Source organism: Columba livia, chromosome 8 (genome assembly GCF_036013475.1).
Source record: "Columba livia isolate bColLiv1 breed racing homer chromosome 8, bColLiv1.pat.W.v2, whole genome shotgun sequence".
Lineage (NCBI taxonomy): Eukaryota > Metazoa > Chordata > Aves > Columbiformes > Columbidae > Columba > Columba livia.
In genome coordinates, this window is record NC_088609.1 from 22,146,103 (window position 1) to 22,172,800 (window position 26,698).

The 26,698-nt window shown below is 38.3% G+C and overlaps 3 protein-coding genes across 7 annotated transcripts in view; 2 read left to right on the forward strand and 1 right to left on the reverse strand.

The window, feature by feature from the left end:
* Window positions 1-14,301, forward strand: LRRC39 (leucine rich repeat containing 39). Of its 4 annotated transcripts, none has more exons than XM_065072578.1 (10): window positions 1-2,445; window positions 4,215-4,288; window positions 4,597-4,797; window positions 5,676-5,781; window positions 6,530-6,686; window positions 7,227-7,363; window positions 8,904-9,049; window positions 9,428-9,580; window positions 10,633-10,772; window positions 11,799-14,301. In XM_065072578.1, exons 3-10 carry the CDS (start codon window positions 4,673-4,675, stop codon window positions 11,852-11,854), a joined length of 1,020 nt encoding a protein of 339 aa, XP_064928650.1. In that variant the 5' UTR covers window positions 1-2,445; window positions 4,215-4,288; window positions 4,597-4,672; the 3' UTR covers window positions 11,855-14,301. The 4 variants fall into 4 exon arrangements, with proteins under 4 accessions (XP_064928650.1, XP_064928652.1, XP_064928651.1 ...); XM_065072580.1 differs by having other exon boundaries at window positions 11,841-14,301; XM_065072579.1 differs by having other exon boundaries at window positions 4,218-4,288.
* TRMT13 (tRNA methyltransferase 13 homolog) lies at window positions 11,922-18,962 on the reverse strand. 2 transcript variants are annotated; one of them, XM_065072568.1, is made up of 11 exons: window positions 18,772-18,962; window positions 18,414-18,460; window positions 18,258-18,324; window positions 17,491-17,553; window positions 17,302-17,371; window positions 16,749-16,855; window positions 15,627-15,794; window positions 15,267-15,339; window positions 14,207-14,281; window positions 12,633-13,047; window positions 11,922-12,326 (listed from the first exon to the last, which is right to left on the reverse strand). In XM_065072568.1, exons 1-11 carry the CDS (start codon window positions 18,895-18,897, stop codon window positions 12,131-12,133), a joined length of 1,407 nt encoding a protein of 468 aa, XP_064928640.1. In that variant the 5' UTR covers window positions 18,898-18,962; the 3' UTR covers window positions 11,922-12,130. The 2 variants fall into 2 exon arrangements, with proteins under 2 accessions (XP_064928640.1, XP_064928641.1); XM_065072569.1 differs by lacking the exon at window positions 12,633-13,047.
* SASS6 (SAS-6 centriolar assembly protein) overlaps window positions 18,936-26,698 on the forward strand; it is a 13,077-nt gene continuing 5,314 nt past the window's right edge. The window contains exons 1-9 of the mRNA XM_005498765.3: window positions 18,936-19,054; window positions 20,294-20,354; window positions 21,600-21,679; window positions 22,762-22,866; window positions 23,718-23,889; window positions 24,819-24,896; window positions 25,863-25,982; window positions 26,087-26,278; window positions 26,487-26,681. Of these exons, the coding sequence (XP_005498822.2) occupies window positions 18,936-19,054; window positions 20,294-20,354; window positions 21,600-21,679; window positions 22,762-22,866; window positions 23,718-23,889; window positions 24,819-24,896; window positions 25,863-25,982; window positions 26,087-26,278; window positions 26,487-26,681 (1,122 nt within the window). The remainder of the gene's footprint in view (window positions 19,055-20,293; window positions 20,355-21,599; window positions 21,680-22,761; window positions 22,867-23,717; window positions 23,890-24,818; window positions 24,897-25,862; window positions 25,983-26,086; window positions 26,279-26,486; window positions 26,682-26,698) is intronic.

A 26,698-nucleotide genomic window follows, 5' to 3' on the forward strand; every position in this document is an offset into this window, starting at 1 on the left:
TTCGGCCCTTGGAAGGCAACCACGAGGCTGATGTGGCCCCCGGTGAAAATGAGTTTGACACCTCTCCTCTAGAATCTCCTGGTTTTTTTATAGGCTGGAAGTAGTTTAAGTCCTTAAATGCTTTCCAGTTATTTTTTTTTTCTTATAGGAAGCATCTGATTGTTAAAAAAAAAAAAGAGAGAGAGAAAAAAGGAGGATCTCGTTACTCTGTCATTAGGTAAGACTGACAGTAAGCAGAATGTTTTGTAAAACCTTGCATCACCTTGTATTATTGATGTTCAGATACTAGAATTTGACAGATTAATCAGATACAACAAAGAATTAATGTTAAAAAATACTATGTGAGATAAGGACTTTTTAATCTCAGATATGAGGCCCATAATGAATAGGTTCAAGTTAATGCCTTCAGTTTTGCATCTTTAAGGTAAACTACACAGATAATGAGGGTTGCACTGGTTATTTAACAAGAGATCTGAAGAAAACTGGTGGATATAAATACCTTCTAGAAACGTAAGTTGCGAACAGACGCAGGAGGAGACAGTTACATGGCCTTAAAAATTAATTTGTGAGGCACAAAATGGACATTTTCTCCTTTCTTCAGATGTATCAAAAGCTGCCACTACAGGAGCATTCTTCAAAATTGTAAACCAAAGTTGTCTATTGCATTTAGCTGTGAAGATGCAAGGCACAAGCTCCAGAGGCAGAATCTCTGCTGTCCTTGATGCTGAGACTGAGCAAGAGGAAAGCTGGTAATGTAGGGGAGGGAGCACAGGATCACACATGTAAGATGCTATTTATATTTGTATTGTGGTATAAAGGTCTTTTATACATAGGTCATTTCTTGCAAAGTTTGACTGATATATTATGCTTATCACCTATTTCATTTTGATTAGATTTATTTATTCCTAATAAAAAAAAAACACAAAAAAATTGTTGTAATATTGGTTTTTTTTGTGAATTGTATGCAGGCGATCCTGTACAGGTGATTCAAATTTCTATTTCTTCTTGTCTTAAAGAACCTACTGCACTCAAGACTACCAAAAGAACAGTCTAATGGCTACTTTCCTTCAAGTATAGTTGTGGTTAGGGCTTAGTTTGAGCAGTTTATTTTTTAATGTTATAACCATGGAGAAAATAAATAGAGGAAATGTAAGTGTGTGATAGAGAGCAGTAAAGTGCTTTTGAAATATTTGAGACAGAATAATTTTGTTCACGCAAGGAGCCTGAAATTTGTCTCTCAAAACTCAGTGAAAGGATTTTTTTTTCTAGTTCTAATTGTTTGTCTCTTTTAAGGAGGAGGAGATTAGTTAGGTAGTGTTTAAGTTATGACTTTTTTAGATCAAGAAAAAACATTGATTAAAAAGCACTGTGGGGACTGAATTTATACCAAAAATGAAAGAAGAAATACCTATACCAAATAAGTTGTTGGATCATTTTTACTTTTGCATAACTTTTTCAAAAAAAACTCAAACCACAAAGTTTAGAAGATGGAAAGTTAAAGTGGTTCGTGTCTTAAATGGGTGTTGGTGTTCAGGTATTTAGTTGGTCATGGACTGGAGAGGGGTTTGTTGGTTACAAAGTTCTGTGTGGTAATGCTAGAATCTAAGGCTAATAATGAGGAAAAATATTTCTGCTGAAAGAGGATTGTAACCAAAAAGGTAACCAAAGATTTAAAATTTAAAATTTCATCTTCACATCTTGTACTCCGGTGCAATAATTGGTTAGAATTATCCAGGTTTATGGTTTCTGCCTCAAATAGTGACTGTGATTATTGCTGTCCCTTTCCATTTGGTTAAAAAAAGATTCTGACAGAATTGTTCTTTTCTATTCTGTAAGGGCTCTTTGAAGAAATAAAATGTTAAAATGTTTAGTGATTGGAAGCATGAAAAGGAGTGAGTAATAAGCCCTCTGCACATCCCAATGAAGATTACTTTTCTGCCTGTACTTCGATAATTTGCACTAAAATTCTTCAACAAGAGAATTGTTCAGCATGGACAAAAGTAATGAGTAAACTACTTAGTGATATAATGCTTTTTCTAGTGTAATTAGTAAATATTGCTCTATCATAGCACTTGGAAGCTCAGTTGCCTTGAAGAGAAACATTACTAGAGTAAAGAAAACAACTGTCCTTTTGGATTCAAAGCTAGTTTATTTTTCATTATGGACCTTAACAAGTACTCCTTTGTTCTTTTTGTTCCCAATTTGTAACTTTAGTTAATGGAGTCATGTTGAGTGGTACATGTTTGGGGGGTTTGCAGAAGTGCCTCATGTGATACCTTCTATTCTCAGCATAGGTTAAAATTAGAACTAGACTGACATTGCATTGCAGTCTGAGTGAGAGTTCTACATGGTTTTGACAGTACAGGCAAGATTCAGAATCTGTCTCTGCTCTTGGCCAGAAAGCAATGAGTCACTGAAAATCCTAGAAAACACCAGATAATTGAGGTAAGTTGTTGTTAAAGTCTTTCAGATGCTTGGAGGTGAATTTGTTAGGAGATCTGATTACTTGGGAGTAAGTTTGCAGTTGTTTTACAGCCACGCTTGGGAATTCACTGCTGAATTTTTGGCTGTGATGGCATGATTATTATGGGTTTCATTTTCCTGAAAAATAATGAGAACTAAGAACAAGAAGCTTTTGGTGGAAGTCAAGCTATTATATAATTACATTTCCTTGAAAACAGTCATATACTTAGGCTCTCTTTCATATTTCATGGTTTTAAAGCAATGTTAGTTGCATAATATCCTTTCCACAGCAAAAGATAGTTGCCCAGTGTAAGCTTTCCCCCAAAAAGTGTTGTTTTGACTGTATATTCTGATACTGGTTTTAGCAGTACAAGTTTTAACAAATATCTCTAGAGATTTGCACCATAATGTCTCTTTACGGTGCGATTTATGTAAAAAGGCTTACAGTTCAAAAAATGTCGCAAAACAACAAGAAACGATAGATCAGGTGAATCACCTAATCCGGGTCTAATCTCAGTAGAAATTTAATCCTGAAAAATAAGGCAATTTAAATTGTAACCAGTAATCAGAGCAAAAGCTTCATACAATGTCTTAGTCATTATTGCTGCATATTGGGATGAGGAATGGCAAGGTAATTACTATGAGGACCACTGAAGGAGAAGCTAATCCTTCAAACCAGTAAATGTGATCACGTTTATGTGGGGAATGGAAAGGGGATACAATCCCTCTTTAGGAATCCAAATGCCAGACTTCATTGTGACACACTGTGGTTGCCATTTGTGTCACCTGTCAAATCCTGCCATTTTTTCTTAACGAACAGAGAACAGTTAAGAATCCTTAGCATTAACATATTGGACCAGATTCTTCTTTGTTCAAGCATTATAATTTGATTTTATGACGTCTTTACAACAGGAAGCAATCCTGATGATTTACATGTCTTACTATTTGCTTGCTTATATGTTTTTAATTAAGTGATTTCAGTATAATCAGGATTTACAAATAACTATGTTAGCAAAGATATGGTAAACATAAAATAGAATGATGGATAGTTTGAATACGAAAATGTTCACTGAGCAATTGTGGCTTATCCATGCCACACAAAACTGTAATGGAATAAATTCCATAGAAAAGATTGCTCTAGAAGAGAGGCCCGCAGCAATTACTGTAGTGAAATATGTGTATGAAAAGACATGAAATTCCGTTTTGTTGTTATCTACCTGCTTGCTTGGCTGAAAGTTATCCTCACTTTTTTAGTTTTAATGGGTATGTAAGACATTTTTCTTAATTGTCTCTGCGAGTATTAGTAAGGGGTTAGAAAGGGAGCGTTCAGATCATCAGTGCTCAGAGTACACATGCTGCTGTTGGCATGAAATTTAGCCCTCCAAGCTTATCTGAATATCAATGTCTTGGCTCCAGTTTATTTCAAAAAAAATCTCTTCCCCAAGTGACTACAACAATGGCAATACAAATGTTTTTTAAAGGGATGCACTGATTAGGATGACTTTGCTGCTCTTCAGGAAAATATGTATTAATTATGTCACTAAGGAGTAGATGACTTCAGAATTTTAGGCTGAATTTTCTTTTAAATGTGGATCCTGACACTCAGCAGGGCTATAAGAAGATTCAGAGAGTTGTGAAGACTGTTAAAAGTCTTTTCTTAAAGGTAATGCATTGTGAACTATAAAATACATTACAATGAGTTAAACTATGAAGAAAATGACTGCAAATAAAGTATACTAATTTATTTCCAGCAGCCGTTCTGTTTCTCTAAGTGCAAAAGTCATTTAGGATGCGACTAGCAGGATTTAACTGCATTAAATTGCAGGTAAGGGCTTAATTTCTTCCTGGGAAGGGAATGAATACTCATATCTGCGTTGAACAATTATGGTCAGTTCTCAGCCTTCCACTGGAAGGAACTGAGAGCAGCAGTTGTTTGCTGACTAAGAATGCAGAGAGGCTGCAAAAATATAATTTCTTGTTATAAGAAAATGTAGCTACATGCAATTATCTATTTTTATAAAGAGAAAGCAGTTGGTAAAATTCTGTCGGTTCTATACATTAACTAAATTTGATAATATAGTCAAGTGGGTATTGCAGCATTTTAGTTTTCACATCACTGTCCCCATTTGGTAGGTGAAACATGCACTGATGCATTGAGCTTGGAATTTAGAGTCAGGTTCTTGTGACTGAACCTAAACATGTGAGGATCATGACTGACACTGCAGTTTGTGTTGGAACGTTCACTGCTGTGAAGAACCTTTGGGAAGTGAGAATACACAAGATAAATGAAGAACTGCAGAAAGAAAAGGAATTCAGGCAGAGGTCTGCAGGAAGGTAGGTAAATACAGATCTTTAAGTATGTGAAATGCTAGACCGTAGTTACATTTCAGAAGACTATAATTGATTTTCCTAAACTCATCCAGAGTCTAATTCTTTAGTTGTTACTCCAGCAGAATTCCCACTGGTTAGAATCTAGCAATATGGTCAGGTCAAACGAATAATTGCATTTTGTGATAAAAATATTAGCATATATACTAAATGCCCTAAATTCAGATATTTGAATCCTCTCCTGTGTGGATATTCTAACCAGTGGAGATTTAATTTATTACGCTTTCTTCTCAATGGATGCATTAACAGGGTCACCTGGTCTTCTGTCTGGCCAGCATTTCATGAAATGTGAAGGAATTTAGCATTCTGGTTTGGGAATTCTTCCTAATTTATCAGATGTGCTGAAATGGAATACCAAATTCAAACGTTACTAATGGAAAATACAAGCAGAATGAAAGATAATTAGCCTAATTTTCATAATTCTTTTTTAAGTTCCCTTTGGAAATGAAGAATCTTTACCTGCTTGACCTTGTTTGATTGCGCTTATGTTTGCTGCAACTGAAGGCTTTATTTTTAGGAGACTGCTTCAAAATTAATGGCTTTGGAACTTAAGTCCACATGACTTCATATCCTGTTGCCCTGCTGCAAATGAATGAAGTTATATCTTCCTTCTGATTGTCAATTTGAAGGACTGTAAAACAGAACTATAAATTACCTCAGCCAGACATTATATTATCTTCTGGTCTTCCCTCAAACTGATAATATATTTAGTATCCATATATATGTGTTGTCTGACATCCAAAAAGGCTAATCCAGAAAACAGAACAGGTAACAATTATTGCCTGTATTCGTTGTTGCACCACTGACAGATCTTTCCCTTTTAGGCTACTGCTTGTCTGGGAGGAGAGAGCCGCTTTAGCAAAGTTGAAAGAAAAAGTTATTAATGAAGATGGAAGAGCGATTTTAAGGATAGAGGAAGAAGAATGGAAGGTAGCGTTGATAGGAATGAATGTTGCGTGGGTTGAATGACTGATGCATTTCTTACTGTTGTTTATTTTCTAGGAGTGAAAATGAGCCATAATTCTTATTTCTAACCTGTGGGGGGAAGCAGCTAACTGTAGGATCAACAACAGAGTGGCAGCTCACAGTCTGTTTGGAGCCACACAAGTGCAGATGCCAGTTCCCATGAAGTGAAGAGAATTAGACTGTGTTGAGGCGAGGGAGAGAATGACGGCCACACCAGCAGTGCTCTGATGGGCCGTAGGCCAGCGCTGCTTCAGAACTTGTAGCATACAGGCACTGCAGTTTTTCTGTCCCTCAGCTCTTCTGCTCTCTGCTGCTCACTGTTTTTCTTAACAGAATAGGAAATACAATTTAGATTACCATTAAAATGCAAAAAGCTATGTAGAGCAGTTTCATCTTCAGTTATATTGGCTTTGTTTAAAAAAAAAAAAAAGAAAAAGAAACAAAACCAAGCCTGAGGCTTTTCAAGCAATGACGATAGGGCAGATATCTAAATCCTGGCAGCAAAAAGTGGGCAGGTTAAATCTGTGGTCAGAATGACTCACATGGATGGTGTTCATTTGGGGATGTTACAGTATAGCTTGAGAAGGATCGATTTTTAAATTTAATTTGATTTTAAGACGACTGTTACTGTTTCAAATAAAACTTCTACCTAAGCTTGTATTCTTGTTGTATACTAAGCTGAATTTCTTCTGGTTCATATTTTTTGTTTTAGACACTACCCTCATGCTTATTGAAACTCATCCACCTCCAGGAATGGCAGCTTCATAGAACTAGTTTGCAGAAAATTCCTCAGTTCATTGGAAGATTTCAAAATCTTGTTGTTCTCGATCTATCCCGGAACTCAATTGAAAGAGTACCTAAAGAAATAGGTGAGCCGTGCTTTCTTTTATTTTAAGCTGCTTTTCTTTAAAAATTAATCTTACACAAACATGCACTTTGTGCACTTTGCCTGTCTAATAATTCTATTGACTGGCAGCGAGACAGGTCTTAAAACCATGGATTTTCTATAAATTAAAACAAATGGCTGGATGGAGGAGACAGACTTTTATGAAACCTCCACGTAAGAAAAAAGCTAGTAAGCACAGCAGATACAAGGTATCAGAATGCAGATAGAAGAGTGATATTGAAAGCCAGGTTTTGTGTTCTGAGTCCCCAGCATGGGTAACCTATGTTCATAAGGTTTTTTTTGTGTTTTAGGGGTATTTTTTTGTAGCACTCAACTAGAGTGTAGTTCTGTACTAAAGAGTCCTGAAATCCTACTATTTGAATTTCAGTGTTTGTGTTTTGGGGTTTAAGTGAGAACATAGAGCACTTGCATAACAATATAAGCATAACACAAACCAAATAATATTGTATTTCAAATAGAATGAATGTGAACATTTATCATTTCTCCTTTGTGCTCTCTGCAGGCCAGCTGACCAGCCTCCAAGAGCTGCTTCTCAGTTACAACAGAATAAAGTCTGTTCCTGAGGAAATAAGGAACTGTGTCAGTCTGGAAAGACTGGAACTGGCTGTCAACAGGAATATCTCTGATCTTCCTCCTCAGGTTTTGACAGACTGTGTTGTTTTGTTTAGATTTGTTTAATGTATATTTTTAATCTATCCAAAACCAATTATCATGAAACATTGCATGCCAAGTTTTCAGATTTGCCTTGATATTTTGATTTCATAACTACTCCCCAGAAACACAGATGTGAAGAACATTTGTATGGCTAGTCAAACTGAAACTACATAAGAAGGTCATACATACATATGTAGTAGTTGAAGGAGCCAATCTTTATTTTGTCCTGATAAATTACTTGGTAGTCCATGTAGGACAATGATACACTTGATAATTTGTTCAGGCTGAAGGTTTCCACTGATTTACCCCACCGAGGATCTGACACCTTAGCACAGCGAAGTTCCCTTTTACGGTTGAGTATACAAACTCACACCACATGCCAAGACACAACTGGAAGCATCCTTACCAGAGCTGCTAGCTATGAATAGGGGTTGTGTGATTTAAACAACTGCCTATGCACAAATAGTTGAACAAATGTTGTGAGATGATGAAAGCACCTAAGAGAATAAAAACAATTGCTCACCTACTGTTGAGCTCTAATTGGACTGATATAACTGTAAAGAGACCTGCATCTCTTAAGTATTAGTCTCTTAGACAGAGACAACAAGTATGTAACTATATTTACTTGTTTTAATTTATTTAAAAAAAACCAGTAGTGGCAAGAGTTGACAGCAATCAGTGCCTTGCACAATTGAATGAGTCCAAACAATAATATCTAACAACAAACCTTCAAATGAAAACATGCACTGTTAATCAGAATCCAGAATTTACAAAGTCTATGTGGATACAGGTTACATGGTGTAATGTAGAGTTATAGCTTTTAAATTAACAGCTCATAGGAAATACATAGTTCTGTGCTATTGAGACTATGGTGATGGGAACACTGTGAAGCTTTGGTTATGTGTACTTGAGTGGCATTCAGTGTTTAGGCAGTTGGACCAGATTTGCAATAAAACACCTTTGCATCACTTGAATATTGTATGAATCATGCCTGAAGGGATGATTCACCAAAGCACCTAGCTGTTGCCATACTGAACGATGCCATGTTTAATTTTTAGAGTGTCTTGCCATAGTAGTAGACTTCACAACATAGAAAGTGTCTCGGTTCACTCTAAAATACGGTCCATGCAATTTGATCCATAAATATTGAAATATTTGACTAATGAAAAATGGCATATTGCATGGAGAAACACCACTGAGTGTGAAAGACTAAGGACAGTGAAGTCTTTAAGTTTCATTTTTTTCTCAAGGGTTGGGGTATATCTGTGTTGCAGTCACCCAGTTAAGGCATTCACTGCCTGGTGGGAAATAAAGTTCTGCTGCCTCAGGCCCACCCACCTTCAGGTGAGAACAGTAACTGTTAGGTAATACCAGCTAAGGTAACTCCGAAGCCATTTTGTGTTTACTAACTCCAAAACGTGTTGTAATGTGTTTAAATTGTTTCCTTCTTTTCAGTTAACATTATTACAACACTGCTGTCGTGGACAGCTGTACAAATGTGTATTAAATCTCCCTTTCTTTTCAGCTCAGTGATTTAAAGAAGCTTTCACACATAGATTTGTGCATGAATCAGTTTACTACCATCCCTTCGGCTCTTCTCAACATGCCAAATCTAGAATGGTTAGATATGGGGGGAAATAAACTCCAGGAGCTTCCTGATGCAATTGACAGGTACAGAAAGCTCAAAGCTCCCATCTTAGTTCCATTGCATTGAAATTCTAATTATTAAATCCTACTTAAAAAGATTTTTTTAATGTTAAACTCGTTGCAAACTTAAGATTTATCAGCCCTAATGTAATATTTTTGATGAGTTTGAATAATCAATTCAATAAAGAATAGATTCATCATCAAGTTAAATATTTCTTGCCAATGACATTTTTGACTACAGGTTAGGTGATTATCTTGGATATGGGATTTTCTTTGACAATGATTGTATTCTTTATGTGAGTCCTTTATGTGGCTGTAAAAATGAATCCATTACTTTACATTAATGATTGATAAGATTAATTTTCTGAATCTTAATTGATTGCACAAATACCTATTTTACAGAATGGAAAATCTCCACACTTTGTGGCTCCAAAGGAATGAGATAAAGTCTTTGCCAGAAACCATTGGTAATATGAAAAATCTTAGTACTCTTGTTCTTAGCAACAACAAACTTAAGGATATTCCAGCTTGTATGAAGGACATGACAAATCTGAGGTAAGAAAAAGCAACAAATGTAAATTAAAAAGCTATAAGTTTTAAAGCTTCCCTTGAGTTTGTATGTCATAGAATGATACTAAGGAAATGGAAAAGGCATGTCCGCAGTTAAACAGATGAACACAATACTATATAAGTCAGCATAATTACACAGATTCACAACAGTTGGGGATCTGGTCAAGAAAACTTTGTGTAGCACAACTTATTTAAAGAAGTAAGCTATGGTAGTTACAGTCCCAAATGAAAAAGGAGACTGTAATACATTTTCTCACTTCTGAAAGGTCTAGATGCCCACTTCTAATTGGCCTTTTATCTCACTCTCTAAAGCCAAGAGCTAGGAGGATAAATGTGTGACAAGCGTAAAAACGACAAAATGTAGAACTTTGGCACTGAGAAGTCACATGTTCAGAATTAAACAAAAAGGACTAGGTATAAGGATATGAATGAATCTCTCCTGTACTTGATTTGAAAAATAAAAATTAATTAATGTAAAATTTTAATTAGTAAAATTGGAAATATTACTTTATTTATTGCAACAGAAACATTCCTGTTGTTTGCATTTTTATTTGAATTACTGGATGCTGGGCACTCTAGAGAAAGAAGTAAATCAAATCTAACCCAGTAAGACAATTGCTGTTTTCAGATGTTTTGGAAGAAGCAGCACCTCTTTAAATATATAGAAGTCATAGGCCCGGGGATGGACCAAGGACAAAGGGACAGGGCTGGCTATTGCCTTGCAGAGTTGGGAGGATGCTTGTTCTCTTCCTCTTACCTGTTTGTGGAAGTTCAATAAGGCTGATAATGGGGTGAAAACCTGAAGACAAAATGACAAGAACTGCGATGTTTTCTCCCACCGCAATCAGCTGTTGTTACTATAAAGCATCAACTTCTCTTAATTTACTTAAGACTACTAATATAGTGGTTTAGTATACGAAAAGACTTATTTTGTTTTATTCCAAATACTGTTTGAGGAATCTTAATTTAGTTTCAAGATACTTGTTCTCTCTGGACAAAACCTTCTGCAAGAGTAACCTTTTCTGGTGAACTGTCAGATTTGTCAACTTCAGAGACAATCCGCTGGAGTTAGAGATAACACTCCCTCCATGTGAGAATGAGGAAGAGGAGGAGCAACAGGAAATGTTTGGCATTGAATTCATGCACATGTATATCCAGGAGTCCCTCAAGAAAACAGGTATGGCTTTTTTATTAATTCTAATTCCTCTGGAATACAGTGAGGAAGGGAAGGATACTCTGGATATAAGAAATCTAGGATATGTATACAAACGAAACAGGAATAATCTTCTTAATGAGTAACATTTTCCCAAATGCTGTGAACGGGTTTTAACTGAGGGCAGCAGTGCTCCTATCCTATCAGGAGTTGGCACAATAGGTCTCTATTTGAACAGCATATATTCTAGTAGGAACATACTGGAATCATGGAACATTAGAATAAATGTGCCTGAGTTACCTATGGTCTGGATAACTGGAAGTTGATAGCTGTCTTTTTGTATTTACAATTTAATCAGAGTTTACATAGTGTGGTTCTTCCAGCACTGTTTGTCTCTCGAAGCTCAACTTTCCCTGTTTTTGTATGTTGTCCAGCTGGGGACTACCAAAGAGGGATGTAAGGCAGAGATGCTAAAGTTCCCAACATACATTTTTTAGCAATTAATGTCAATACCTGATATACAAATGTTTCTCACAACTTGCTTTCCCTGACAAAAAATCCAGAAACCTAAACAAAACGTGCCACAATTTCATCCCATTTCTAAATCACCATGACAAAAAAATGCTGTTAGTAGTCTCAAAGGTAACTACTTAAAGGTTGCAGTCAGAGACCAAAATAAGCACTTTTGAACAGATGTGCAGGTGGCAGCTGTTACTTGCAGAGAGAACTTTGTGCACTGCAGGTATAAAATATTCTCTTTGATCTTCATTCTATATAAGGTGAAGGCTTAAAAAATGAATGACTGAAATGTTCTTGGTTTAGAATGCTAAGCCAGCTTTTTTCTTATCAATATTTCATGAATGGTCAAATTAGCAAAAATATATTAAGATGACAGTTCTTCTTTAAAAGATTCCCCTAGCAGCATGGGCTGATGGAAGTACCTAGGCCTACTTAAATAATTTAAGACCAAATACAAAGCTATCCTGAACTTCAAAGTGAAACAAAGTATTAATATGTTAATTTCTCTTATTTTAACCCCTTGTCTTTCAGGAAATCTGACAAGTTGTACCTCTTGTCCTTCTCCTATCGTAGATGCTAGCGAATAAAGAACGCGACTGTGGATGGAAGAAAATATGAAATATACTTCTTCCTAACAAAGAGGCATGCAACAGGTTTCAAATATTCTTACAGATTTTATTTTTCCACTGATGAGAACTTCTTTGCATATTTGTAATTCCCAGTGAAAATGGGAAATATAAGATCTTTTCCTGGGTACAGGAAAGACTAAAACAGTTTTATTTTGTAAGCAATGAATTCACTTTTAAAAAAATCCAGATAAGTTTTATAGGTTTTTTTCCTGCCAATTCCAAACCTATCTCCTGTCATGTAGTTGGCTCTGGTATCAAAGATGGCCTTGGGACAGCTGTCAACAGGACATTCTCCAAGGACACAGCAGACTCTGTATAATACTGTAGTGCAGCCTTGTATCCTCGTTGTTGTAAATATTCAATCCGTCCATGATCAATCAGCCGTTTACAGAGGCAACCTATCTCCTTTCGTTCTTCAACCGTAAGTATCCTAGTTTCATAAAGAGGAAAAGAACGAACGTGTCAGAAGAACAGTTTTGTTTAATTAACGTTAGCAGTTAAGCTTAGAAAAACTACTGAAATCACTGTAAGTTCACTTCAGGCAAGCATGACTGTCTAAACATTTTGAAATGTATGATGTCCATGAAAATTGTATTTTTAAAGTAGAGTATTTCTAAAAATTTAGTAATTAAAATATTCAGTCAGTCATTTTGAGGACCCAAAACAACTTCATATACCACTATACATAATTTTGCTTTTCTGTAGGAGTCCATTTGCTGGGAAAAAAGTTACATACCCCTGTAAAGTATCAGAAACATTCTCTGTATTGCTCAAAGTTTGCTCATGTTCTTCTGTGTCATTAGTGGGATCTTCAGTTTCTTCACTTGTAGAGGCTTTGGTTGTGGTTTCTCGCATGCCACAAGTGGCCCAGCTACTCATTCTCTGAAAATAATTAAATTCTACTGGTCCAAGTCCTACTGATTTAAAGAACTCTCTGCCTACATAATGTGTCCAGTCACACTTGTGATGGCAGCACAGTGCAATAACAATTCCAGCTACAGGCGTACAGTTGTCTTTGTTGCTTTCATTATCAGCAGAATTGTTAGAAGCCACCTCTGTCTTATCAGTCCTACAGCGTTTTGGTGCAGGCTCTTCATTTTCTCTATCACAGCAAGCTGTATAACTTTCAACCAAGCATGTCAAAGCAAGATCTGGGAAAAAAGAGATATACCCCCCCCCCAAAAAAAAAATAGTGATGAACACCGTGCAATTATTTATGCAGGCTCTATCATGGTTGCGAAATGTACTTCCCACAAAGAAGAATAAAAGTGTACATCACAAGCTAAGCCAAGAGCAATTTTAAGGATAACTAAAAATTGCAAGCATGCTTGGGCAACCTGAAAACCGTAAATGCTAAATGAATATTATGAGACCTCTGGAGCTACTAAGGGCTGATCCTCTTGAATATTTGTTCTACACAAATGAATTTGAAATACCTTGGTTAGCAAATGGGCATATTGAAGGAGGAGCTCCTCCCTGTAAAACATGCAAGTATTTGCTCCAAAAGTTTGATATCCAGGACACAATCTATTTAATATGTACATGTACTTCTCAAATCTGAACTGTGTCATCTTTGTAACAGTACCTATATAGGTGTCATATCTGAAGTGTCTTTATCTACTTAGTAGACATATAACATTAAAAGTGTATTAGTCAAAAATTATCAGGATAAAAACACATTCTTCTAACTTGTTTGCTTGGGGTACAATATTCAGACAACCAATACAAATTTAGAAAGAAACATATTTCAGAGTAGCGATGATGTTGCCAAAAAAAAAAAGATACTTTCAACAGTTTACACATACATGACCCGTGTCGCCATACACTATTCTTTGCCCTACTCCACAGAAAACAAGAAAGGTTTTACTTTTGTCTGAAGTAACCCTGCATCTATTCTACTGAAGTCAACAGATATTTAGAATATCACTGCTACATTCACCAACAAAGGGTGAGAGGACAAGAAAAGCCTAAAAGAGATCCGTCCATTTAGATTGTAAGATTTAGTATCCTAACTTGCTGCAGTCAACACATTCTTCTCTCAAGTAGTAAGTGATAGGACAAGACAAAACAGCCTCAAGTTGCACCAGGGGAGGTTCAGATTTGATATTAGGAAAAAATTATTCATGGAAAGGCTTGTCAGGCATTGGAACAGGCTGCGCAGGGAAGTGGTGGACTCACTATCCGTTGAGGTGTTTAAAAGGCATTTAGATGAGGTTCTTAGGGACATGGTTTAGTGCTAGGGCTAGGTTATGGTTGAACTTGATCTTGAGGGTCTCTTCCAACCAAAATGATTCTATATATAATTCATACCTGTTGCAGCACCACACAAATGCTTCCCAATTCCTACTACTGGTAGTTTTTTCTTCTCCAAAATAGGTACCTTATCTGGAGGGAAGGGGGGGGGGGGGGGGGAATAAATAAATAAATAAACATATATATAAATAAACACCCACAATCCACAACACCCCCAGAACCTCTATGATTATAATTGCGGCAATATGTTTTCTGGATAATGCAATTTCAGCACACTTTCAAAAAAGAACTGAATGCTTACCACTACTAAAAATACAGCAGTCTGTAAATACAGTTGTAAGCTATTAAAAGGAAAAGTCTCTTTTTCTAAAACCAATTCAGAGAATTGGATGCTCTGGCTGAGAAGAATATTCTTCTTTTGCTTAAACAACTCAATCTTGTCCAAAGGCAAAGAATGTATTTTAATGGTATTATGAAGCAACAACATTACTATATAGCAGTAAAATGATTACCAGGAACACTGGATTGGTTTTCCTTAGCAGAATTATCTATGGCCCAGAGATCAGTTCCAGCTAAATAGCAATATAAATACTTCTCCTTTTTATTAAAATAAAGTATTAGAAATACAGGATTTTGCATTATGCTAAGATAGTTACATTTAGCTGTTTAACCATTTCAGCCATTCTAAACTGCCTATGAAATGTAAATATGACTTTAAGGCCCCTCTTGACAGGTGTCCCCACAAATTCTACAGTGTTGACATGCACAGCACATCAATGATGTGCATGACTTGCTTCATTCCACGCATCTAAAACAAACAATACAAAGGTGTGTAATCCTGCAAGTTCTAGAAAATCTTCCCAATGTTTTTGTTTTGGTATTTCTCACCTATAATGATGTCTTATAGGTGTATAAAAAGCAGAACATTTTAAGTCCTCATTTAATATAGATATATGTTTATACAAACAGCATTAATGTGTCCAAGCCACCATTGATAATAGTCTTCAGAACCAGGTATATTTAAGCATGCTACCTACAAATTGATTTGAACTCCAGTATTCAAAAATCTAAAATTAAGCCCCTATTTCAGAATTACACAAGCCAAGAAGGAACTTACTTAAACATAAGTGTTGAATATCAACTTGAAGCCTTTCAAATACAGAATCTCTCCTTTTATGTTTTCCATCCACCTGTGTAAACAGAACAAGGTCATTAAGTAGGGCTGGCCACTACTAATTATAATCTTGCTCCAGGTATTAATGCCAGACTTCTTTCCTGTCAAGTCAACATCTGCACATTTCCAACATTAGACACCAGGATTCTTTTCTTATAAATTTGCTATCAAAGTACTGAATGTAGGCAATCACACTTTGAGCGTTTCAAAAGACTTTATGTTATTTTTGAAGATAAAAAGCAAATGCTAACAGCTTCAATGACAACAGTTTAAAAACACTAATTAGACAATACCTTCTCTTACCTTGAATCTTGTAGTTGCCCTTTCCACGAGCAAAAACTGAACATTTTCAGCATTCTGTAAAGCAACATCAACCCAATGAGACAGCTTTCCTCGCCCGGCTCCAAACTCAACAAAACATCTTCCTGGGCCAAGTAAATGTAATTTTTCCATGTTACCTAGAATAGAAGCCTACAAACATCAGAAGATTATTTGCAAACCAAGCAAATATATACGCTGTGTATCATACTGCCTGATAGAAAAATGATTACTTCACCCAACTGCAGAAGACTTTTTCAAGTCTTCCCTTCCATGTGGGATTTAGGAAAAGATCTTGTGTGTACAGAGGAAAAGGATTATAAATTCTGCCTAATCAGCATTACCATGCCCTTCTTCGCTGCTCACAGAACTCCAGCCAGAAGTTTTTTGAATGGATTTTTGGGATCAGGTACAGATGAGAATAGTGTTCTCTGCTGATTCTCAAAGTAGCCATCCAAAATATGGGGATTCTACTGGACTTTCTGTGAAGTATCAGTGCCTGCAGAGCCCTCTCTGCTGCATTTACACATTTTGTAAGACAAAGGAAAGCAGAGCATGGGAAGAAAGTACAGAAAACAAACATTTCTCATTTTTCTTAAAGCTTTTTTCTTTTAAAACTTTCTCTTTTAATACAGTATAAAGCCCATCTCTCTTAAAATTCCTTCTGTTCAATATACATTAAAAAAGGCAGAAGGTAAACTCAGGCTCTCTAATTCTTTTTATGCATCTGTTACACAACCAAGCAATCTAGGACCAACTCTTACAGAAAAAGTAAAAAGTTCCTTTCACTTCTTAGGTAATACATTTTACCTTTTGTAGCTCATATTTATTATGAATTACTATAAAATAAGTAAAAATTCAGAAGAACAGCACACAACTTGTAACTTATTTCAGCATCCTTAATAAACCTTTGGTACTAAGACTTAACAAAGCAGCCACTCAAAAGTTATATATGTGCTGTTATTTGAAGGGCATAGTTATAAAGCATATCAGATTTGGTCTGTACGAAGTGACCAGCATTACGCACCCCCAGTTGCTAGAACTTCCAGCAGCAGAATTCCACATGCTTGAAAACATCTACAGCTATTAGTAAAGCAGTGACCATACCTGTTGTTTCAGGTGTTTGAAAGCAGATTCCCCATTCTTTGGGTCATTTAAGGCTTCCTGTAAAGCCTGGTGGGACAGTATTTGTTCCTTAAGGTGAAGTTCTAGGCCTGCACACAAATGCAAAACTTTTAGGTACATGTTTCCAGTTTCAACAGTTTCTGGTTGTGCAACACACACCTTACAGTGGTCGGACGTGAGCTCACACTGTGTAGCACCAACAAAACAGTCTGATGGGGGCATAAATCTATCATCGCATGTTTGTAACAGAGCTGTATTGTTATCTGTAGTAATATTTGAGTGGGAAACAAACAACATAAAAGGAAATCAGCTTTATGAACAAAAGATCAGTGGTTTATCATTCTCTCAATCTAGTTTGTTCTTCTGAGTAGTATTTAACTATCAGAGGACTGCCTGCATCTTGATGATTATTACTTAAGATGTGCTCAGTGCCGAATGTCTCGCTTTTTCGCAGATCTCTAACAACACAAATAACAGTGAAATATTTAATCAATTAAATTCAAAACATCTTATTTTCAGTATTAAGTAAGCTCACCATTACTTGCTTTTTTCAACTTGATAATTAAGTTCTCCAGCTCTTCTTTGGACAGAGAAGAGATAGGTACCTTTTAAGGAAAAAAAAACCTGTCATAAATTCAAGACCTTTTTGTTAGTTCTTTAGTCATATGATCAGTTGGAACATGTTATGTAGGGCCTGAGCTTTAGAACAGATAAATGTACTCACTTGTTTTTCCGGTATTTCTGCTACATCTTTTAAACCTGCATTAATGTCTTGAACAAAGTAGACCTTTAAAAATCAAAATAAAGGAATCTGTTATTGACCGGGAAGCAAACATCTAAATTCTTCACTGTTTTTATCATAAGGTACATAGCAATAGGAAGCCAGTGCAAAATAAGATATTCCAAGTATTTTTTTCCTATAGCCTGATCCTTAATCCCCAGCTGACTGTTCTGACACAGTTTGACAAGACTGAACGTGCTCACAGGAGTTGAGCTGTCAGTGCTTACTAGGCTGAAGCCAGAGTCCATGTCAAGGTTGTGTTGAGACATCCCCCACCTCCCCCAGCGCGGGCTGCAGCCTGGCTGTCCACGGCGCTGCGGGCCCGACACGCGGGCGGCCGGCTGGGGCTGCAAACGCCCACAGCCTCCCTGCTCGCTTTGCTGTCCAAGGACGATCGCTCACCAAGCCTCTAAACGAACGGCATTGTGACAGACTATTCTGGGGGAAACTTTGTGAGAAAAAATAACTCAGCATTTTCATTCGTCACTAGAACTGAAAAGTCGTACTGAACTACAGTGAGAGGGGACAGGGAAGATGAGGAGAGCAGAATGCGAACTGCATTTCAGCAGGCACTTGTCCAGCTTCCACACTGTCCTCGCTGGCGTGCTTGCTGAGACTGCTGTTCCAGCTCACAACAGATCCTGTGCGGAGCTGCAACGTTTTGGTCTTATATCTGAGAGGAAGTAGCGCTGAGTTTATGCTGCACTTACCGGCTTTGGCTTCTCTCTCGAATTACATTTTGTTAAGTGTTTTTGTAGTTGGTCTTCATATACAGTGCTAAAATCCAAAGGGAAAAAAAAAGTAGGGAACAGCATTTATCATGGGAATGCTAACAAAGAATAGGAAAAGTATTTACATATACTTACTGTTTTGGATCAAGAGGGCACGGAATTCTTTTTCTGTCATTTCCTTCCTAGTTATAAAGGACAAGTTTTAGGCAATACTTTAGAATGTGTTCAGTGTTTCTGTTTTAGAAAAGCTCTCGAGGGACATCTGGGTTTTATAAAACATCTCTTCTGAGGTAGCTAGATTAACCGGAATGGAGATACTGAGACAAGGATTTCATACTTAAATGGATCCTACAGGAACAAACCACGGCTGTAATGGCGGTGTTACTGCTGAGGTGAGCTGAGCTGAGCTGACCTGCCGGCCCTACACACGCAGGGACACAGCCCGGGTTCCGGGCCCCCGCGAACCCTCCCCAGCCAGAGCACGGCGCAGTACCTCCCGCTGCCCGTGCTCCCCGCAGAAGCGCCTCCCCGGAGCCGGGATCATCCTGCAGAAGCGCTTCTTCCTCTCCACGAAGTAGGCGCATCGCCCCGGCACCGGGCTCCCCTGCGGCGCCGCCATCGCCGTCCCAGCAGCCCCCGCGCTCGCCGCCCCGCTCCATGTTGCGGCTCCTCCTCCGCGGGACCGCGGCGGCAAACTCGAAGGGTAAGATGGCGGCGGAGAGTCTGTTCAACCGGCCGGTGTGCGTGCAAGTGAGGTGCCAGGGCTGCGAGGAGAGGTGAGGGGCCGCTTGAGCGGCGCGGCGGGCGCCGGCTCGCTCTCCTCAGCGGCTGCGGGGGAACTTTATTGCGTTGTTTATGAGAAGGGCTGCCGAACGGCTCTTTCTTCCTCCCGTTTCTTTGCGTTGTGCGGCGCTGAGCGGAGCGGCCTTGCTCTCGTTTGGGGGCCGCTTGCGACGATCCCTCGGGGTTGAAGAGGGGAAGGGGGCTCGGTGGCAGCCGCGCTGGAGCTGGGGGCTGGAGCGGCTCCTGCGAGCGCCGTGCCGGGGGACTGGGGCCGAGGAAACACGCAGTGGCATTAGGAAAGGTCCAGGGGTTGGGGCCGAACGCCTGTGCTCTGCGGGCGGCGGGAGGGCCGGGGCTCGGCCTCAGCCCGCTGGCCCTGTCAGCGCCGCCCGCCCGGCCGGGCTGCCGGCTGCGCGGCTCCCGGGCCGCGGCCATTGCCCCGCGGGCGGGCCCGTCCCACCACCGCCGCCCTCTCCTCCCCCGGTCAGCAGCCGGCCTCAGCGCGGCCTCTTGCCGCTCTGCAGCTCCCTGCGTGCTGCCCGCACGGCCATGCCCGTCGGGTTCTGCCCTGGGATAAGCCGGTGCGGGCGCACCCGGGTACGCCTGGCTGAGCGCTGGTGTTCGGTAAAGCCCAGCAACGGCTTGTGTGAAGTATCTGTCCAAATTACCGTGAATTTCGGCAATATAGGACCTGTCTGGATTCGTGTGTGCAGGTGTCAGGGCTGCTGTGTCTGGCCCGTGTCGGGAGGCACAGGGGGCACTGGTGTGCGCTGTAACACAGGCGGCCTCTCGGGTCACTCAGTAGGTAAATGAAGACAAGGTAGCGCTGTGTAAATGATCAGCAAAAGTTTCAGCAGGCTTTTCCAAAGGTTCTGGTTTCTGGATAAAGTTTCAAAACTTCTGCCTTGTTATTTAAAGTTTGGTGAATGACAATAGAAAACCCTGAGCTGGCTGAGGAGCTGTGGTGATAACTGAAACCGGGGCCTGCAGGTGTCTTCGTAGAAGTTGGCAGCAGGAACTTTTCTTCATATTTGTGCCTAAGCTTTTGTTTTCTAAATGTCATCTGATTCCTGTAATTTGGCAATTATTATACTATATATATATATAGTGTTCTCTCTATATAACATGCTATGTGTAGTATGCTATGTATAGAGAGGACACTATATATATATATATATTGTTATCCGGAGAATGTTTTGATTTGGTACTAAGTTTCATCTTTTTCTACACAGGAGATTAAATGTTCGAGTGAATATTGAGCTACTGTCAATTTCTAATCCTGTTCATAAAAAGGTTTGTGGATTAATTATATTTGTGTCATTCATTGGGTGTTATCTGAATTTCATTGTATATGAGGACACAGACAAAGGAAAAGCAAAATAGGATTTTATTATTTTTGTCACTTGACCTTATTTTTCATATGTTTTCTTGAATAGTTTATTTGGTTTGTTATGGTTGGGTTTTTTCTAGCCTTTTTAGTCCTCTCTTTTAGTTTGGCTGTTCATGAGTCTTAGTAAACTTGCAAATTAAAAGTATCTGGAGACCCTCAGAGGAACCCAAGTCAGAGCTTAAGAGCAGTCTTGCTTTAAATATATTGAACTCTTATTTAAGATTGTAGGGTAGCAGTTGTCTTTGCCAAGTCCTCCTGTTAACGAGCAATAATTCTGCTGACTGTGACAGTGACAACAGTTGAAGCAGCAGTTCAGTTCAGAGCTGTGTACAAGTGGCAGCCCCTGTCAGCAGGAGCCTGGAAGTCAGTTGGGTACTTCAGCGAGTGATCAGTCTGTAAAGCTAACCTCAAAGGCTTGGATCGGTCAGCGGGACATCAAACCGAGCAGGCAGTCGTATCGTCACCAACCCCACTGTTTTGGGCTGGTGTCAGCTTTAGCATAAGCTGAGCTGTACATGTAAATCTCTGTGCTTGTTTACACATCTCCAACTGAGCGCTTTGTTAGTGTTACTGGTATCTGAGTTACTGAAACTCGTTTCAGTTCTGTGTGTGTACATGTGCTATGGTCACGCTTCAGTGATACAGGAAGAGCTGTGTCGGGTCTGTGCTTTTTTCCTCTCTCCTGGGGAATGTTACATTCATCACACAGGTGTGAGTCTCCTTATAGAGAACAGGTGCCTGGGCCCAACAGATCAGGTGTTTGGCATAAGCTAAGCTGCATAATGCTGCAATTTTCCTTATGAGTTTACTGGACTTCATCTGTATCCATTTTGTTTGCTTTGTGAAGGTCTGCATTCAAATACATAAACTTTTCAGAAGGTGTTTTCTCAAACTTGTAGGAGCAGTGTGCTCTGAAAAAACTTCCAGTTATGAGAATGATGTGTTTGTGGTCCGTTCCCCACTGTAATATTTGAAGTTGTATCAAATGTTAATGGTTTCCACCTTCTGAATTAGTCACCACAAGTCTATCTTATTTTTGGTTTAAAAAAATAGTAAATACTGTTTGCAATATTGCTTTACAATATTTAAACAATCCTACCGAGTGGTTTGTAGTATTTTTAATCATATTTAAATGTCTGTTTTTTCAGGATTTAGCTGTTCGATTGACTGATGATACTGATCCTTTTTTCCTTTATAACCTTGTCATATCTGAGGAGGACTTTCAAAGGCAAGTGAAACAATAATGTTTTATCTGTGAAACATTTCTAAATGGCAAAAGATGTGAAGGAATATTTTTAGCTTAGAGTGGTCTGTCTTAAAATTTAGGTTTTGGCATTATTCACTTGTGGAGTTTTGTCAGTATTTTGGTCGTGTTGTTCTCTTTGACCAGTTGGTGAAACAGCCAAGTATGGGAAAGCGATTGGTTCACATTATCCAGATGAATGACAGAACCCTGATATTACGCTTCCTACATAGCTACAGTACCACAGTTCACATTACTGCTTGCATCTTCTGTTTATCGTAACTACTTCTTACTATTGTATGTGTGTGAGCTATTTCACGGAATAATTGCAAGAGGAAAGTCTGTTTGCATGGGCATGGATTCACAGACCTGAGCCTTTGTCTTAGAGGTTTCTTGCATACTAATTGTACTGTGGGTCTCACTTGACTTGCTCAGAATTTGATCGTCACATTTGGGCACCAGGCATGAACAGTTCGGTTTTCTCCTTTGTTGTTTGAGAGTTTTATTTGTTTGTTATATTTTTTTTTTTTAAAGATACGTGATCAGTGTGTGAATCAAAAGGTAAAATAGTGTTTGTAAAACAGAAGTGCAGAAGAAGTGTTTTGCTATACAAGTTGTGACTTTGTGCAAATACTGCTGAATGTCTGTTTCTGGTTTCGAGTTTGTGTCTATGGTGAAGGCATGCAGTTAAATAAACAAGTAGATAAAGTCATGTTAGCGGTTGAGTCTCCCCTTGTCCTTTGCTTGTTCCATGTGCTCTCATCCAGTGACTTTACCACTCTGTGCTGTAAGGACGTTGTCTACTCAAAGGAGCACATTTGTTCTGCCACAGTAACTGATTTTTTTCCGTAGCGCAGCTCATTTGCAGGAACTCTTGAAATCAAAAATAGCCTCTGGTGGTGGTTATCTAAGACATGATCACATTTATCCTGTGTTCAGGACTGAAAATAACATACCAGTGAACTTTAATGGCATGATCAGAATTACTTCTTTCTACTGGTGTAAACAGAATATTTTATAGGAAATAAATTACTCTCTGATATATTTTTTCCACTCTGTTTGTATAGTTTAAAATCCCAGCAGGGTCTCTTGGTGGACTTCTCTGCTTTCCCACAAAAATTTATAGACCTGCTTCAGCAATGCATTCAGGAACAGAACAAAGATATCCCAAGGTAGGTAATAACTGAGTGTCGTATTTCTCTGTGTTCTTAAAATACTTGTCAGCTGCTCAGACTGAGAAGAGTCAGCAGAACAAGGAGAATTAACCTTCCCCTGGACACGTCTAAATATGAGTTGGTGGATGTTACTAACAAAACTTGGGAGGACTGAGCGGTGGAATTGATGTCTAGTAGTAGTGTTCCCGTCTGAGTTGAAGCTGTCAAGCTCCCACCCGAGCAGATGTGCAAGGATGCAGCACTAGGCCGTTGTTGGTTTTTGTGAGTTTAATGCTAGAGAGCTAATCTGAGTTTGGTGGACCGAGGTATGAATCGTTCTGTTTCACAGGAGAAGGTAGAGTTACAAGGCATTCTGACAAGGATTTTTTTAAATTTCGGGGTTTAGATATTGAGACATGAGTGGGGGACCATGAGGTCCATTCTTTCCCGTAGTGGCCTTTTCACATGTTGTTTTCGTTGGTGTGGGTGGCTGAGGAAAGCCCTGCCCAGAGTCCCTTCTCTGCTCTGGTAGGCAGGCCATCTCCTGAGGTATGTCTTGGCGGCTATGGGTTTTACTAGGTTGCAGGAAACATAAAAGCAAGTTTTGGATCTGAAAACTTTACAAATAAACAAACTGATTAGTTTTGTCTATTTCTTGTAATAAGGTGCAAACATTTCAGTTGATATTTATTTGTAATATTAACAACAACACAAGTATTGATTTTTGTAGTTCTTTTTCAAACAAAAACTGGACAGACTTATTGCACCTATAAAAATATATTTTATTTGAAAATGGCTTATAGGATCTACGGGTACTTTCAGGAAAAGAAATATGTTAAACACTTGTTAATTTTTTGTATTTTCTCTAGGTTTTTGTTGCAGTTAGTTTCTTCAGCACCTGTTCTCGATCACACACCTGTCTCTTTAAATGTAGTGGAGACCAACCCTTTTAAACATCTTACCCATCTCTCTCTAAAATTCCTACCAGGAAATGATGCAGAAATAAAGAAGTTTTTAGCCAGCTGTTTGAAATGCCTTAAGGTAAGACGAAGGTTTGTCATAGCTGCAACTAGGCCTTGATGCTATGTGTATTTAAGCATTTTTTTTCACTCTTACACTTCAGAAGTATGTACCAAATTGTATGCTCTGGTTTAGTTTTTATTTTATCTTGCATATGTAATTGCATGCAGTTATTTGCATGTTATAAAAGTGAATTGTTACTGTCACTCTGGCAATGAAAATATGACGTGCATGTTCAACCAAGTGCTGTAATTTGACCTGGCAGAAAATCAGACGTCACACATGCAGTGCACATAGAACGCAGCTGTTGTGTAAATGCTCCAGCGTCTTGTGCTTTAGAGCCTTGAGCTGATTGTCAGATCAGCTGCAAAATAAAATACCGTCAGCTTTCCATCTCTTTGTTCTGCGGTTGGGTTTAGGAAAGCTTGCGTGTGTATGTGATTCTAAGGCTTTATGGACTTCAAAGGGCTAGTAGCTATAAATAGCAAACAAAATTGTAATGTTGATGCAGTTGGTAGCATGCTAGGTTTTATTTAATGAGAAATGAATGGTCTCATAGTTTGCCTGTTGTCTGTTGATTTATGTCTTTTCTACTTTGCTGTCATGTTTATAACCACCTAATAAGCCTTTTTAATAAAATAAATTTACAGTGTTTCAGTTGATTTCTTGTTCATGCAATTCATTTTTAAGCAAGTCTTTATGATAACAAGTTTCTATAAGGAAATACTAAGAATTTAACTCAGGGTTTTTACCTTGTGAGTTAATGCCTTTTCTTTTAAATTTATTAATTGTATCTTATTGAATATGATTACTTCAGAAGATGTTTTTTTCTACAAATGTAATGGGTATGTGGTTGCTTAGGCAGGGTATGCTGATAAAATGGAAGGTAAATATAATAGTATTTGTAATTTGAGAGCTAAGGATTTGACTTGATGTCAATTTGTACATAGGAAGACAAAATGATGTTGGAAGAAAAGCTTAGAAAAACTGAAGAGAATCTTAGCAGACAACTGAGCTACACTCAGCAGGTAATGCACATTTTTAACTTTCCTGTTGTCAGTTGCATTTCTTTTAGTCTGTGCCAAATGTGCCTTCTTGTGGATGGGTTGGTTTAGCTGCTGCCTAGCCAGGGGAATTAACTTGGGAATGAGTGGAAGTTCTCTGCTGGAGCTTTTCTTCAGAAAGAGTAAACGTGCTACTGGATAATAAAATTTAGTTGTTAAAGTACTAAACCAGAATTTTACTGTGTTTTGTACAGAGGTCTGTCTGTATATGCACACACAAATTATACACTAAATATATGTTAGTGTGAAGATAAATATACTCCACGTATTCTGTGAATGGTTGGAAATCCTTAGATTTGGAAAAATTGTGAAACAATGATAGATAAATCAGAAGTCTTGGACTTCATGTTATTCTGCTGCTGCTTGATTTTTTGCAGTCAGCCCAGTAATGACTTCACATTTGTGTTTGTGTCAAATTCTAGAACTATCAAGGTTACTTTTTAACTGTCGTGAAACAGAAAAAAGATCCATCAAAACTATTATGGAGCTTTTTTGGAATGGAATACTTGTTTACCTCATCTTTGCACTTCCAGCTGGAGTTACTGGAATGTGTTTGCTGAGTTGGAATGCAGAGTTACAAATCAAAAAGAGGAAAATATGCTGCTTAAGAACTTTTTTGTTTTTCAATTCCCTGCTAGGTTCTGTTACAAGGGTAGGGAGCATGAGCAGACTGGCTTTTCACTCTTAAATAGTGGTTGGAAGAAAATACAGTTGGAAATGAAGATTGTTTTTTCCACAGTGTCAGAAATGCGCTCTCTAGCTGCTTGGTGCCGTACTTTCCTCTTTACAGAATTAATAGATATTTTGGCATCTGATGTTGAAATTTAGACTTTCCATGTCCTTTTAAAGAAATAATAGTAAAGAATCATTCAGTATTGACTGAAATGCTTGAATTTTTAAAACTCCATATGCTTTGTCCAACTTTAACAGAACTTGTCAGAGAAGAGCCGAGAACTAGACAAACTGAAAAATGAATGGACATCCTACACTACTGCTCTAACGAACAAACACACACAGGAGCTGACAAATGAGAAGGAAAGAGCTCTCCAGGTATGACAACGGGAAAAAATTAACAGTATTCTTATATGCGAATAGTTTCTTGGCTGAATTTTCAGATTTATTAGATGACTACTTAGTTTCTTTGCTTCTCATAGGCACAAGCTCAGTACCAGCAACAGCATGAACAACAGAAAAAGGAATTAGAAAATCTGCATCAGAAGAGTATTCAACAGTTGCAGAACAGACTCTCGGAACTCGAGGTCATCAATAAAGATCTAACAGAAAGGAGATACAAAGGAGACTCCACAGTCAGAGAACTGAAAGCAAAGCTTTCTGGAATAGAGGATGTATGGCTTATTAATTTCCATAACCACACCTACTATTTTTAAATTATTAACACTTCCCTCCTATGCATGTAATAGGAAATATAGCATATTAAGTTTGTTCAGCTCCTCTTCATCCCACACTATGATTGCTATTTAGATATATCTGTTTGAGTTACTATTAGAGGTTTTCTTAAAAATAATAAAATAAAACTCCTTCCCAACATTCTAGGAGTGTCAAAGAACAAAGCAGGAGGTGCTGTCGCTGCGTCGGGAGAACACTACTCTGGATGCTGAATGTCATGAAAAAGAGAAGCTCATTAATCAGCTACAGACACGGGTTGCGGTTCTGGAACAAGAGATCAAAGATAAAGATCAGCTAGTTATCAGAACAAAAGAAGTATTAGATGCGACACAAGAACAAAAGGTTCCTTCAAGTTTCAA

Bases quoted from the DNA above. Each gene is read 5' to 3' on its own strand.
- LRRC39 (XM_065072578.1), top strand. From the start codon at position 4,673: ATGACTGACACTGCAGTTTGTGTTGGAACGTTCACTGCTGTGAAGAAC. The intron at 9,581-10,632 runs GTAAGAAAAAGC...GTGAACTGTCAG, and splicing joins AAGGACATGACAAATCTGAG to ATTTGTCAACTTCAGAGACA. The intron at 10,773-11,798 runs GTATGGCTTTTT...CTTGTCTTTCAG, and splicing joins GGAGTCCCTCAAGAAAACAG to GAAATCTGACAAGTTGTACC.
- TRMT13 (XM_065072568.1), bottom strand. From the start codon at position 18,897: ATGGCGGCGCCGCAGGGGAGCCCGGTGCCGGGGCGATGCGCCTACTTC. The intron at 15,340-15,626 runs GTAAGAGAAGGT...CTGTTTACACAG, and splicing joins GGGCAACTACAAGATTCAAG to GTGGATGGAAAACATAAAAG. The intron at 12,327-12,632 runs GTATGTAACTTT...TTATGAAACTAG, and splicing joins GTTTCTGATACTTTACAGGG to GATACTTACGGTTGAAGAAC.